Source organism: Aptenodytes forsteri, unplaced genomic scaffold, assembly GCF_000699145.1.
Source record: "Aptenodytes forsteri isolate BGI_AS27 unplaced genomic scaffold, ASM69914v1 Scaffold241, whole genome shotgun sequence".
NCBI classification, from domain to species: Eukaryota; Metazoa; Chordata; class Aves; order Sphenisciformes; family Spheniscidae; genus Aptenodytes; species Aptenodytes forsteri.
The window spans coordinates 5,437,393-5,452,622 of record NW_008795252.1 but is presented as its reverse complement, the minus strand read 5'-3'; the positions used below and the strand labels follow the sequence as shown (position 1 = coordinate 5,452,622).

General features: G+C 35.9%; 1 protein-coding gene across 1 annotated transcript in view; it reads right to left on the bottom strand.

Moving 5' to 3' along the window:
* PLEKHA5 (pleckstrin homology domain containing A5) overlaps positions 1–15,230 on the bottom strand; it is a 70,177-nt gene that overhangs the window by 19,354 nt on the left and 35,593 nt on the right. The window contains exons 12-15 of the mRNA XM_019471990.1: positions 8,545–8,625; positions 2,598–2,660; positions 1,367–1,447; positions 1,083–1,232 (exon numbers count right to left, since the gene is read on the bottom strand). Coding sequence (XP_019327535.1) covers positions 1,083–1,232; positions 1,367–1,447; positions 2,598–2,660; positions 8,545–8,625 — 375 coding nt within the window. The remainder of the gene's footprint in view (positions 1–1,082; positions 1,233–1,366; positions 1,448–2,597; positions 2,661–8,544; positions 8,626–15,230) is intronic.

Below are 15,230 nucleotides of genomic sequence, written 5' to 3'. Positions count from 1 at the left end.
TCTCTTTTATCACACAGAATACATATGTGTGAGTGCACAGCATGTGTGTGTATACACAATATATTATGCAAGACAAATGTAAGTCATCCAACCCTGCCTGTAAGGTCACCAGTGAATGCCCCAGGCCTGCTGATACACCATTATTTTACATATGTGAAACTACAAACAACAGACGGGAGAAGGTGCAAAAAGAAAATCTTCTTTGAGGTCAGCTCTATCATCTCACTTTTTAAGCCTACATCAAGCAATTTACTCAATTTAGCATAAATTAAAAAGTTAATGAGGGAAAGTATATCCTGAGGATTTCCTTTCCCCTGATTCCCTTTTCCTTGTCCCACCAATTCCTTTTACAACATAGTCTAACGTTCAGCCTAAAACCAGTATTTCGGGGCCTACTTTGTATCAATTTCACCACAGCAAACCACTGGAATTTGACACTGAAATACGTTTTTGAATATATAGGTAAGTAGGCAAAAATGATTCTTTACCTTGTCATTTCAGCATAGAAACCATCAAGAAGTGGAAAAGGACAGTAAATAGCAATTCCCTTCCTTTCCTTTGTTTGTTTATTGTTTTGGGGTTTTTTTTAGGTTTTTGAAAGTGCATAACTTGAAAGATCTTTTAAATATAATGGCCCACTGTTAAGACAGACCACGACAGTATAATCTTTTCTTCTTTTCATCCTGCAGCTGCTTTTGCTTAAAGTCACCTATCTGATCAAGTATCTGATAAAATTTGTGCTTGCTACTATTTTGCCACCACGTAAAATAGCTTATTTGCATTATTTACTACTTCTGTAATCAATTTTTCATACTATAAAGATGAAAATTACCACACCAATTAAGAGTCAGCATGCACTCATTCCTGGCCAAAAAAAAAAAAGTGAAGAAAGACTACTCGAAGAATACAGTGAAAAGATCACTTTCCAGCTGCCTTTGACAAAAATACAAGCAAGTAAAAGACAACTGAGTTTTGCTGGAACGTAAGGAAAAATAACAAAAGACAACCCAATTAAGAATATGAACATGAAGATAATCGTTTAACACTTCATTGAGTTTTACTGGGAAGAACGTATTACTTACTGCAGTAGCTCGCGATACTTCTCGACAAGTGCTAAGGAGTCCGTTCTGCAAGTCATCTCTCTGTAAGACTACATTTTGTATGGCTGCGGGATTATCTGCATTCATTTCTATCTCCTGACTTGCTGATAGCAAAGCTTGCTCAAGCGTGTACTATTATAACAAAAAGAATTATTTTTAATGTTCTGCATCATTGGGCTGATTCTCATTTTATTTCAGTTACCAATGTTCTGATAATAAGCATGTAAAATAACATCCACTTTAGGTAATAAATACAATTGTCCTACTTTCTCCTTGTGTAGCTGTTGAAGCTTCTCTTCCAGTGCTTGTACAGCTTTATCTTGTTCACATAAACGGCTAAGCTTAGCCTAGTATAACAGAAAATGATCGCAATTAGGATTTCGTTTTTAAAAACTTCAGCAATCAAAATATAAAACTTGATCAAATCATTACAAGAATCTATATAAAATTTTATTACCACAAAATGTGAATTCTAAAACTCTGAAGGCATCAGCGTTGTATTTTCAAATTAACCTAAAGAAACCCTCTTAAGATATTATGAAGTAAGTGTTATAACCTGAAACAGCGTGGCTCAAAACATGTAATTTATGATTCTACAGCTAAATCTTTACAACTTAATAACAGGTATTAAATACCATTTTAATTTACATATTCCTCAGTATTATAAAGAATATTGCATACATTCCCAGTTTTTCCCATGGTTCACTTCAGGTTTTTAATAGTTAGTTACTAATACTATCCATGTTCTGCTCTGTTTTACCTCTGATCGAGGCTTGGCTATGACTAAAACTGTTCCACTCCAGCTCGAGCAAATAACTGTTCAGTGCACCCTAACCAATTTGAACCAGTTTACTTTTCTATTTGAACAACTCCTATGGTTCATTTTGTGCTGCTCTGACTTTTTAACTCTAAGATAACCCTGGAAGCCTGCTTTCTTTTTTACTCTTAAAGTACCATCCCTTAAATCAGCATCTCTACTCTTAGTTGCATTGTGCAAGAATGACTAGACATGCATATGTATGCGTATACAGTATGACTATTTGTGCGTGTTTTTCACCACCAATTTTAAAACTGACTTTAAACACCAAGCCCCTTTTCTTTAGTAACTAGCAACCCAATACTCTGAAAGGTAACTACCCATGCCAAATTTCAGTTTTGGAACATCGGTCATATTTCCTGAGAAATTACATCTCTCATGCTCATAACTGAACTACAGCTACAGAGTTTTTCGCTTCTAAAGTAATTAATTCCTTTCTAGAAGCAACTCACCTTTGAACAGATAGATATAATACTTGAAATTTCAGCCTAAAATGTAATACTTCCTGCAAGTTAGAAGCTTATTACAAAAAGGATCTTATGCCCCTCAATTTCACAAAGCAACTTCTGTTGGTAATCACCTATATGAACTGTGTTTCAAACCCAGAAGTCAAGGGGAAAATTATTATCAAAATAAAGAGAAATACCAACATTTCCAAGAAAGAAATACAAATGACTTACATCAATATCCAGCTCTTCAGTTCTATATTTGTATAGTGTACCCCTACATTCTTCTTGTGTTAACTATAAGGAAGAATAATATTGCCATAAAACAACTTAATTGGACTATGAAAATGAAACTACTGTTCAGTTTAAGAGTTGTAATACAGAATTCAGCTTTTGCTTGGAAGTCAAACATACCACATTGAACAATATATTTTTAGCCAATAAATATTAATGAAGGTAAGTAAATGGAATGTCAAGCAGACTGTCAGTAGAAAGTTGCATTAACTTAACTGGCTATATTTCTAATGCAAACTGGATTTTTAAAGATGTACAACTAACTCAAACATGGATTATGTAGGAAGGTGAAACTGCCAGAGTACACCTAGACACAGTTATGCATCATTATGTAAGTTTTCTTATGTGCATTCTAAATACAGGGACTCATTCTACTTGGAATTAACCATTCTAGGCCCACTAAAGTCAAGTGTATTCACAAGGAGGATATTCTGATGTGAATCTGAAATCAGAACAGAGTGACCTAAGTATACAAAATATGTGTAAAATATCTCATTACAGACATATGTCCAATAAGTGCCGCCGAACACTTTTCTGCCTACTTTTTCCATATGGATTCCCTCCCCTCCAACAGAGTATTCCCAGAAATGCCATAAATGGAAGCCCTTCTGTTTTACCTTTGGACCTAGGCAAACTCGTCTCCTCATGCCAGTCAGCATGTAAGGTATCCTCGAACTACTTTCATACAGCTCCTCCCATTAAGTTCTTAACTCTTTCAGTCTCTGAACTGACCAGTAACAAGATTTAAAAATATTTTACATGAAAAAAGGTAGCTCCCCATTTTAGAATGGACTGTCGCATACAGTAACTACTTAATATCCTATACAGCAAGCATTGGCGTAACACTATCAACCTTCATATTCTATTTAATTAAAAACACATGTGCACTGAGTCCCAACATAGATGCTTTCCTTTCATGTATCTGTCATAATAAGGTCATCGTGACTTAATAGTGCAAGAAAGACTATAAAAACACAAGTCCATGTTAAAGGACACTTACAAATAAAAGGACTAGGGAAGGGTTAATCAGACAAGCATTCCAAACATACAATAAATCTCCAACACACTTAAGTGTTTCATTTCAAGACATTATGTCCACATACCTCATGCAAATGCACCTGGTGACAATTTAAAAGTATGTATAGTGTATTAAAACCACACAGTAACTTTATTTGAAATGGACATTTTACGAAAACACGTGTTGGAATATGAAAAAAGCCACAGCACTTTTGCACCTCATGAATGTCACAAAAATTAAGATATCTATTTAAACTCCTACTATTGTGGAGTTGTGGTTTTTAACTGTTGATTTTATCACAATGAGAGAAAAATGAGGAATGGAAATATTTGAAAAACAAACTCATAAACATGGCCAAATGTCTTTAACTTACAGAGAAAACCTAGTTATATTTCACAACAGAAAGATTCTACAAAAGAGATATTACCCCTATTAGATAAATACATCTTCCCAAGACACTGCTCAGCATTTTATATGGCTTGCCTGGAAAAATGTAATGTTCTTTTTTCAAGCCAGTGTTTTTTTCCCTTTTTTTTTTTTTTTTTAAAAAAGAGGCATTTATTTTTTTAGCATTTCAACCTTAATTATAGCTGAGTTTAAAATAGCTTGCCAATCCAGCATCCTTATCCCTGCCTACCTCCTAAAAGGAACATATTTTAAGAATTTGGAAAATGAAAACACATTTTCAAAGAATACTATACACGTGCTAATTCTTCTTATTAAAATCCTATCACACTTAAAATTGCTGCCAGCTTCTTGCTTTTGTCAGCAGTACTAGTTTCCCACAATAGGCACTGCTGGAGAGCCACTTCATTTCAACATTTCTACTGCAACATTTTACGTAGACTTAACGCGAAAACTCTAAAAATAGTATGAAACACTTAATCCATCTCTGACGAAACAGCATCTCCTCTTTCCACAGCACATCTATAAATCAGCTTAAGGCAAAAAGTGCAGAATGCTATTCCATCCTACTGGAATTATGAGAGGAATTGCAGTAGACAAAATGCAATTATGCATTACAAGCAAGGTTAACAACCTCATAACCCTGGAAAATGCATTATAAGAGCTCCAGCGATCAAGTTATCGAAATGTATTTTATGTCACGTCCAACAAACGCCTCTCACCAAATCGTTCCTACAAATACTTTAGCAGGACAGTAATTTCAGAGAAAGAGTGCCACCTACTGAACCACTGACGTGACTTGCTGCTGACTTCTACACTTTTCCTCGACATTTGCCTACCCAAGTACAAAAAAGTCCATTCCTCTTAACGTGCTGAAATACACTGCACAGCTCCCAAACATTAAGGACCAGCACCCTGAATACCTACAAACAGAACTTACCATTTTTGAAAGGCAAACTGCGCATGCGGAGTTTGGCCAAACATGTATCTTACATGTGAAAAGGTAAAGTGACCTTAATTGAACCTCCATCTGTTAGAAATAATTTGTCATCTACTTTACAGTCCCCCTGTACAGTCCCCATCTCCGTCAAACGCCAGTACCAGACGAATCATAGAAGTGGATAAATCCACCACAATGGACACAATATAAGATGTCCTTAGAGGGAAATTTCTTCCCAAACAAATGCAATTAGGCAAATCTCTCTCTGGAGACATGAGGGGTTAAACCTATTTAAGCAGTCAATATTAAAAACATTTAAGTGACAGTATTATTTCATTACCTTATAAGCTATTTTCAGATTCTGCTAACCATTCTGATTCAATAAATGGCAGGAAATTTCACACCCTGAGAGCACACTAAGCATCTCTGCAAGATACTGCACTTTGGAAATTAAAACAGGACAATCCAGGACATTTTGTGGGGAGCACGAGGTTAAAGTCAGACTTCCAAGAGGCTTTTTTTTTTTTTAAAGTACTTCTTACTATCAGGAAGCAGGGCAAATGGGCATTTACCCCACAGTAAGCAAGATTCTCCTCTAATTTTGCATAATGCGACAGATAACATTTCAAATACATAGTGGAAATAGAAAATTTTTAGCTCAAATACAATCATCTCATGTTCATAACAAAACCTGAAAAAAACTTCTACCTACAAATCTCAAAATCTAATATGCTTAAGTTTAAATGTATACAGTTGCTATACTACTACTACTACTACTACTACTAAAGTATGCCATAAACAAGATCTCCCTATCCTTATAAGAGCAAAAAATCAAGGACTATTTTTATACGTTTTTAATGTATTAAGAACAATTATCCAAGCAAAGACCTGGATGTTAGCTTGTTGCACTCAGATTTTCATTTTTCCCCCTTTAGGGAACTCACACACATAAGAGGAACTGAGGATAATTCTACTTTTTAAAATCAGCATATACTGCTTTAGAAAACAAGATTAACACTCCTCACCTCATATTAGAAAGAAGCAAAAAAACCCAAGGTAGAAATGCGTCCAGGCCATAAAAAGCCTCTGTTTTTCTTGTCTGTACAAATGGAATCGGTGCCCTGGCTTATACTTGTAAATTTACAGTACAGTCTGTAGAGCAGACTGATGTAAGTCAAAGTGATATACGTAACTGTGAAGATGTAACAAATCACAAACAAAAATGTCTTTTAAATAACACATTTTAAATAGTACCTATTTTAGCTATTTTACTAAAGAACCGTTAATCATTACAAACAAACAGGAAGCAAGACACCTTAATTTTTAATTAAATACAAGCTTTTCTTGCTTTCCTTTGCTTAACTCTGAATGAGCTTAGTCATAAAACTGAACTGAAGCAAAGAAAGATCCTCTACCCATAAGGAATGGTTACGGTCATCAGAAACTAGTTTATCATCTTGACAACAAAACAGGTTTCAGTCGCTTACAGAGAGGCTTCTCCCAATTGTTTACATTTCTTTAAAACTGCAGTGGGTAAGATGACTGGTAAAACCAATTTATTTTATTTGAATAAAAAAAATTATATGTTGTTTAAACTTTAATTAAGATGGCAGAATTTTAAACAGATTAGTTTTGCATCACAAAACTTTAGAAGACTATTTAGGCAGTGAAATTTTGAGTGCATTTTTATCCTTTCCTGGAAGTCAGTTTATGCAGTATTTTGTATAGGAAACTTCATCCGTGAAAGCAGAAGGTCTTGCTGTTCTCCAGTTTATGCAATACATGGGTGCTCCTGCACAAGCCTGCCAACATGTCACAAACGCTCGGACCTGAAGAGACCACATCTCTAGTGACAAAAGGTTATTCAATCTTCATGACCCGTTAGATTCACTGTTTCTTTGACAAGAATGTCAAAGAAGGTGCTTATTCAGTGTCAAATACGAAGCAGCAGGTATGTCTATGAGGTGAAGGCAGTGCTGGGTAGCGATACCTTAGCTGACAGCATAGCTTCATCAAGACAGCACTCTGAAATTTATTAGTAACCCTAAATAAGTGGGTCAACTAGCCCAGGCACAGCTATACCTCAAATGTGTCTATATTAATATTACAAGCTGAGCTAGTTTACCCTGACACAGCCAAAGCACCTCTGTTCATTATATATACATGTTGACTTATGTGTCTTACATACTCTATTACAGAAAACTGATTTGCTTTCAAAAAACCCTTAACAGCTAGGCTTCTTTAAAAAAAACTACAAAAAACAATTTCAATTAGGGCTTGAGGGCACCTTACTTCTCCCATTCCTCTCCCAAACAGTTCCTTCAGGTTCCATGTTAAAGCTCCTATTTTGCACACAGGAGCACAAATTGGATGATCCTGAAATCAAAGTCACTCACAACCCAACTTCCTTTGGAAAGCTGAGATTTTTCTTGCAACTTCTCTGGATCACGAGCAAATCTACAATGTGGAGAGTTGACTTCCAAAAAAAATGAAACATGAAATTAAGCTGCAGCATTTTTTAGAAACATGGCAAAGCATTAATCACTAATAAATGACTGTTTTACATGGCAGAACGTCTCCTTTTCTTCAAACTATGCAACATTTATATGTCATTTTGGCTCACGAGGGCATAAATGCAAGTGTAAGGGAACTGGTCAGATACTCCCTTCTGACTGGCAGCCAGAATCGCACACCTCATCTGCTGCAAACTGCAACAGTCGTTTAAGTAAGAACAACATCTTTGTTGCGGTTGAGGCTAGAAACTTCTTAAACATTCCCTGATGTGACAGGAGCTATTCAGTTAAGCCTCAGTATCCCTAGGACACTGCAGTGCCAACAGATACGTATTGGCCATGCTCATAAGTTAACGCAGGTCTCAACTCACAGACAATATTTCCATTCACATTTCTGGTGGTTCTTCCATCTTACCATTTACAACCATCACTAGATACTCTGTAAGTGTGCACGATTAAGTCTGCTGTGACTTTATGAACAGACACTGCCTTTTGGATTTACAGTCCCCAGATCAAAGTAATTTTGATCCTTCCTTTCTTCAGTGGCTAAAGGCTTGGTAGGTGCAAACAAAAACTTGTAAATCCACTTCCTAGAACAAAACAAAATTGCCAGAAATGACCAGGTAAACACCACTCACATGCTTTTGTAGTGGTCAAAAGAAAGAAGCACCTTTGAACACTAATTGCAGAGAATCATGCTAAGACAAATGTTGGAAGCTTATTAGAAGTTTCATGAATTTACTGGACACCTGCATAAAACATCAACTAATTAAATAGTCTAGACAGAAAAAGTTATTCAAAAGGGTACATTTAATACTTAACAACAAAAACGCAGCAAAAGCCATGCTAACGATATTGCAGCATTTTATAAAGCATGGATGACTTGTGGTTTTCCAAAGCAAATAAGAGAAACACCAATGTTATGAATAATTCTGAGGAACAACCAAAACTGTCACTAAGGAAAATTTTCGCAGATGATAAAGCAATTTCATTCACTATCCAAGACCTTACTTGCTGGTACAGTTGCGGTCTTAGCGCCGAGTTCTCAATCATAGTGTGAACCATGGTGATTAAAGGTTCATTCTCTTTCATCTATTTCAAATCAGGAGGAGCATACAGCAAACATCAGTTTACAGCATGGCTAGATTTGAAAGACGACACTGTAAAATATAGCCTCTACTTTAATTTTTTCTAATAATGCAGTAGATTACATTTTATCCCATGCTTTTTATATATTCCATCATTCAGTAATATCAACATCTGAAAAGTTTAGTAATATCAAACAAATGTAGCAAAACCACATAAATGCTCAAAACCAATGTAATATTTATTCACCAACACTCTCCCTTTTTAAAAATAAAAATGCTTAAAATAAGCCCAGCTTTGCACAATATTGAAATGAAAAGTATTATCGGATTATGCAATAGGACAACTCAAACCTTTATCAGAAAACCTTTTAAATTATAGATTTAATAACTCAACGTACCTTAAAAAGATATAAGCATTCCCAGCCTCTGAATATTGAAGCGAGGTTTAGACTTATTTTCATGTATCACAAAATGCCTTTATATACGGCATTGATTTATATACTTAGGAGCTTTGAATCATTACTCACTGTATTTTATCCACCCCCATATATGGGCGTGAAACTATTTTGGAACTGGTGAGACATTTTCTATAATGATTAGTGTTGATACGTGTGCAAATGTCAAAACCAGATACTTTGATTATTACAATAAAAATAGCATACATTTAGGATTTCAGAAAAGTATGCAACACAGACAATAGTATGGGATTTTTGGTTTCAAAAAGGAGACTTTCCTAACAGTAAGGGAAAAATTATGAAAACAGAGGGTTTTCCTCTCCAAAAGAAATTGAAAAGTCACTTAATGCACAATCCCCCTCCGATTTCTGTTGGAAACTTGAGGACCTCTTCAGCAATACCTGTTTCAAGTATGGTTACACAGGAAGGAAGTGCGTGTATAAATATATATGATCTTTCACTCTGTCTTTGTGTATGTATATGCACTCACCATGAATTTGCATGGCAAGGTTTTGTTTCACAGACTGAAATGCAACAGAAAGCCTGAGTTTTTGATGCCTTTTGGAATTTCTTGCCCCTAATTATTTAGGGAAAAACCTAACTTGTACATTTGGAGAAGTATTTTTTTTTCCTCCTTATGGGAAACACATTTTTCTTGTTATGTATAGAGGACCTTTTTGTTGTTGTTGTTGTTTTTTATACGTAGGAAAGTCTGATCAGCTGCTACGTTAATCACCCAACAAAGAGTACCTTATCTTAAGAAGTCAAGCTTATGATGCTCTGTTCAAGGCAGGAAAAAACCCAAACAAGCAACCCCTCCCATTCGCTCCATCATCTACAGTACACATAAACAGAAAACTAGAACTGACACAAGAAGTTGTTCTCCCTTTACATTAAAATTTTGTCCAGAGAGTGGGTGCACCGGGTGATACCAATAGATATCTCAATAGTAGGATCAACAATAATAAGGTCCAAAGCCAAGCAATCAAACTACAGCCAACTGAAATATTCGTAAAGGAAAAATTGCTCTGAGGCTGAAATATTTTATTAGGAGTATATTGGTTTAGATGCATTTTTATTAGGAGAATTTCAACAGCCTCAGGCTCTTTGGCTAATTCTTTTTTACAATATTTCAAATTTTTCCTTTCTGACCGATAACAGACAACACTGGAATTAATTTCTGTGGAACCGTTCAAAGATTGTTTTCATCCAGATTAGAAAAGAAGCAAAGCGGATTTGCTCAAAAGATGTTCTGAAGTAACGTTTTGTCCTCCAGCCAGCTCCAACTTTGATTTATAGGACTTCTTCCAATATTTTTACCACCATTGGTACTTAACTGTGCTTATCTAACACTGTTTGCAAAGGCCAGTTATTTCCAGAAAAGCTCCAGTTCCTTAAGCCCTTATGGAACAAAGATCAAAACCGAGATAACTGGTAAAGTAATGCCAGCCAAAGAGCCTTCGTAGAAGTCAAATATAGTAAGTTTTTTTTCCCCTTTAGGAAATAATATTTCAAAAAAAATACTGACATTTAACTATTGAGAAGTTCAGTTCTTGAGGGAGTATATATCTGTCACAAACCTTCTGTTAACTAAAGCTAGCACACACACAAGGCAATGCGTACTGAAGAACTAGCAAAGTAAACCAGCGTTACGTGGGACACAATGGCAAGTCCCATGCTCTAAAAGGTGAAGAGGATACCTATTTTGTGCTCTTAAAGCATTATCATGAGGCTATGCCCAAACTGAAGTTGGACACTACTCACATTGAATAATTAGCTCAAAGAAAAATATGTGCTTGTTCATAACAGAAATAAGCCTTGATTTTCTCTCACTTCAGGAAAAAAATATTTTGTACAGTACAGGACACCTTTTAGATCCTATGTACGATACTAATAGCATTATATTCATACAGTCTCTCCAATTAAAGAAGTCACAAAAATTGGAATTAAGTTTAATTAATTTGGAATTAAACCAAACTGAAGTGTGAACTGCCTGATGCCACACAGCACTAAACCCAAGTAAAATCCAGTAGTCTTGGCTTTATCACTTTCTATTTCTAGTAAATAACTCTTTCTCCCCAGAAGTGATGCTTCATCTTCGCTTTTATCTTTACTGATGTAATATATAAAAGCATTTTCCAGCTGGAAACAATGAAAAAAACACCTCCTTGACTTATGCTCTATATGAACAGCTACACTATTTATGAGCGAGCATCTGAGTGGGTATTTTGTGTTTAAAACTGTAAAGCCAAGCTATTGACAATTTTTCTCTTCCTTCCTTTCCCTAAATTCTCTTCCGTGTTTGATAAGACCCTACACAGATGACATTTTAGTATGTGCTGTTCTGGTGGCAGCGATCAGCTGGAATAGCGGCTCCCTACGAGGACAGTTGACCTCACTGATGAGATAAGACCATATGTTATGGGTGACAGAAGACTGAGCTCAGATTGGCAGTTTTATCCATTTCCTCTCAAGCTTCCTGAAGGTAAAAGCATGGCAATAGGACCTGACCAAGCTTTTCTCCCACCTTTCCTCTGCTCTTTAATCTTCTGTCCAAAAAAAGAAGGAAAAAGCACTTTTCCTTCCTGCCTTCTATTTACAGCAATGCTGCCTCCAGCAGAGTCTTTTTTTCACCCTACAGAGCCCCTGTCCTTGAGCCTCCCTCCTTCCTCTGGGGAAGGGAAAAGGAAAAAAAGCAGCAGCAGAAAGAACAATAGTGGTGGCTGGGTCAGCTCACTCTACCTTTTCCAGATAACCTGAAAAATACAAGTAAAAGTAGTATCTTGCATGTTGCTAATAGAGGACATAGAATTTTAGGCTGAAACACAAGATATCAGATAATACAGGATATCTGTCAGCTCTATCCAAACCCCCTTGTACTATATTCCAGCCTCCCTTAATTTACTACCTTTCCCCAGAACCACCTTCAGCTTCTTAGAAAGAGGGTGGTGAAGAGAAGAAAACAGAAGCAAAACACCAAGACAGTATGGACGTTGGCTGTGGGACCTTCACTCCTTTATTTGACAACTTCTTGTTCAAGTTCCGTTTATTTTTACGCACCCTTTGAAAACTGAAAAAACTAAAAATGAAAGTACCAGCAGAAGTACATGAACAACTTAACACCTAAACTATTCACATAAACGGCCATTTCAAAAAACGTGGGGGTAAAAAAAAAAAAAAGAGACTAAATGAAATGTAGTAGAGCTTCTACTGTGACAAACCAACCTGGGATATGCTGAGATCAATACGACCACGCATGGAGAGTTTTACATAGATAGCTTGAGCTCAGTAGAAAAGGATTTTTCAGCCAAAGAAAAGTTTTACTATCAACATAAAATTAAGAAGCATACTAAAAGACTGGTTTGCTGGAATTCTCCGCAGTAACAGAAAGATTCAAGTGGGACCTCCTGCCATGGCTTTATTTACAAAGGAGAAAAAAAGCACATCTAGCTTTTATTTGAAAAAAAAAACCTGTGTTCCAAATTTTCATTACTGTTATTGTAATTAGTGGGTACAAATACATTAAGGAGACTGCTGGCTTTGGATTTAGTAACATACAATAAGTGATCCCTTAAAATTTGATAATGCAGAAGACTGAGATTATATGTGTCCTCATAACACGTCCTGCGTGGGCAAACAAATCATCACTGCCTAGGGTTGCTAGCTATGTCCAAAGAACTACTCCTTAAAAGGCAAATGAGCCTCTCTCCCACCTCTCTTTGAACCCTGAGCCAGCAGAGTGGTTCACAACCTCACTTTAAAAAAAAAAGGCATGCCTGACAATCATTCTTTTGGCCAGAAGACATCAAAGAACTCATATGGCTGTATATATGCGTGTCAGTCTCTTCAATCTTTTTTTCCTCTACCTCTGAACTCCAACAACAACAACAAAAATTCTGAAAGCATAATACAAAAACATCAAAAAGCATAACATAAGAATTTCGAAGCATCTCAAAAGGAAACAGCAGTTCAAAAAAGAAGCGTGACTTAAAAAAGGCTATGGGATATTCTTGAGTCTTGATAAGAAAGCGACCTAACCAGTAGACAACAACTTACTGCAACTGCCTAACAGTTACCCTCCCTACACATGAACTTTAGTCTGCCTGAAAATTCACCTGTGCAACCTCGGTACAAACCTTACTAATTATTGTTATGTAACAATAATGTTACATGGTACTGAATGTATGGTACTGAATTCTTTGTGACCAAAAACGTGAGAGTTGAAGACAGGACTGCAGTTCCCCCACATGCTCTAGGCAAAGCAGGTTTTGACGCTATTTTCAGAGATTAAATATGAGTGGAAATACCTAATTTAAGTACGCTGGACATTTAAAATTCAAAGAGGGCAAGTGATTATGCAAGCTGGTTACAGATGTGGATAACGAGGAGGAAAGACCTCAATTAGACTAAAAGAAACTTTGATTTTTTTTCTTCCCAACATAAAGGAAAACTGATAATGGACAAAGTAACAAAAAAGATATAAATGAGATACCACCCCTAGAAGCAGCAGTACTCAAAGCAAAAAGACTCTCAGGGGGATTTATTTCATACAGGTAGGTGGCAGTATTATATTAAAACAAGGCAAAAAAAGAAAAACGGATCAGAAACTGGGACAAGTATTCCAAGATTTCTTACTCTAAGAAATGCAGTGATTTCTTGCATCTCTGGTAGGGGTAATTATGGCACATTTATAAGATTTAGACACTTCCCTAAACTAACGTTTATCACATCACATGCCATTTCTAAATTTTATCTGACACAAGTAAAAAGAAAATCCTTTTTACCACTCTGCATGTTATACATAGGCAATTCTCTCCATTTAATCCTGTCTATTACATTGACAAGCTTGGCTAGTTAAGCAACAGCATGGTACATAGTTTTACACTTCACATGGACAGTTGTCCTTTCTTGGCAATGAATTACACTGTTGAAGACAGAATTATTCCCTTATTCCAAAACATTATAAACTGGAAATATTTGAGTTGGATGAAATACTTTGGCCTAATTTAGCAAGCAGTTTTTCCCTACTGTTCTGGACCTCCTGCAGCCCCTTAAGACAAGACAAAGATGTTTAGAAACGCGTTGCCATCTGACTGAATTGGTCGCAGTTCACACCTTGTTTCCAAGAGACAATAGGAAAATAAAGTCACTGGGTGAACCAAGTGCACCCACGTGCCTGTGTGTGTCTCCCTGCACATGTGTGGTTTTTTGTAACTCATTGAAATCCTATCACAGGAACATGTAGGACATAGGTTCTAAGAACAGCTGGTTTTAAGTGTAAGGCTGAAAAATTTCATTAGAAGAAAGAATATTAGAAAAAGCTCTAGCGATTTATATATTTTTAACTAACGGACACCTAGTTGCTTGTATTTCTTCTATCCGCTTATGTCTGTCTTTTATAAGCGCTAGCAAAAATGTGCCATTTAAAAACTTCTTACACACAACTTGTACAGAAGTCCCATTTGATCATGCAACAAAGCCATAAAAAGAGGTATGTGATATCACACTTCTTCACTCGGCAATCAATTATGTTAGTGAAGACAGACTTGTACCCTCACTCCATAAGTTATCAGAAGTTGTAAAGAAGTAAAATCTTATTCTTATATAAATCTTTAAGAAATAACTGAGTAAAAGGAGAAAAAGTAATGAGCCGTGCTACGATTTGTTTAAAACATTTTTTCATGTTTGACCTCCCTTTCATTTAGTGTCCTGTAGAAACATCTAACTCTTCTTTATTCGGAAAACTAAAATTATCAGTAGTAGTAATTTTCTATAAATTGCATGTGTGTCATATGAGCTTGGAAATATATTACAACTTTGGTTAAAGATGACAAAATGCTACAGTTAGTGTTATTATAAGAAGGAAATGAAGAACAGAAAAATTAATTGGTGAGTGGCTACTGTATTCTGACGAATTTTAAATTGAGGGTTTTTTTTCCATTACATGTCAAATTTGTAATCGATTAAGACATTCTGTGCTACTTAAAAAGGGCACATATTAAATATTCAGCTTCATAAAAAGCACTGAAAATCCTTCTCCCCAAATATTTCCAGCTTGATAGGAGCAGGCAAAAAGCATTAAGAAATGTAAACACACAAGAAAATTGCAAATCCCACCTGATGATCCAAATATATGGCATTCCTTTGAAGGTGA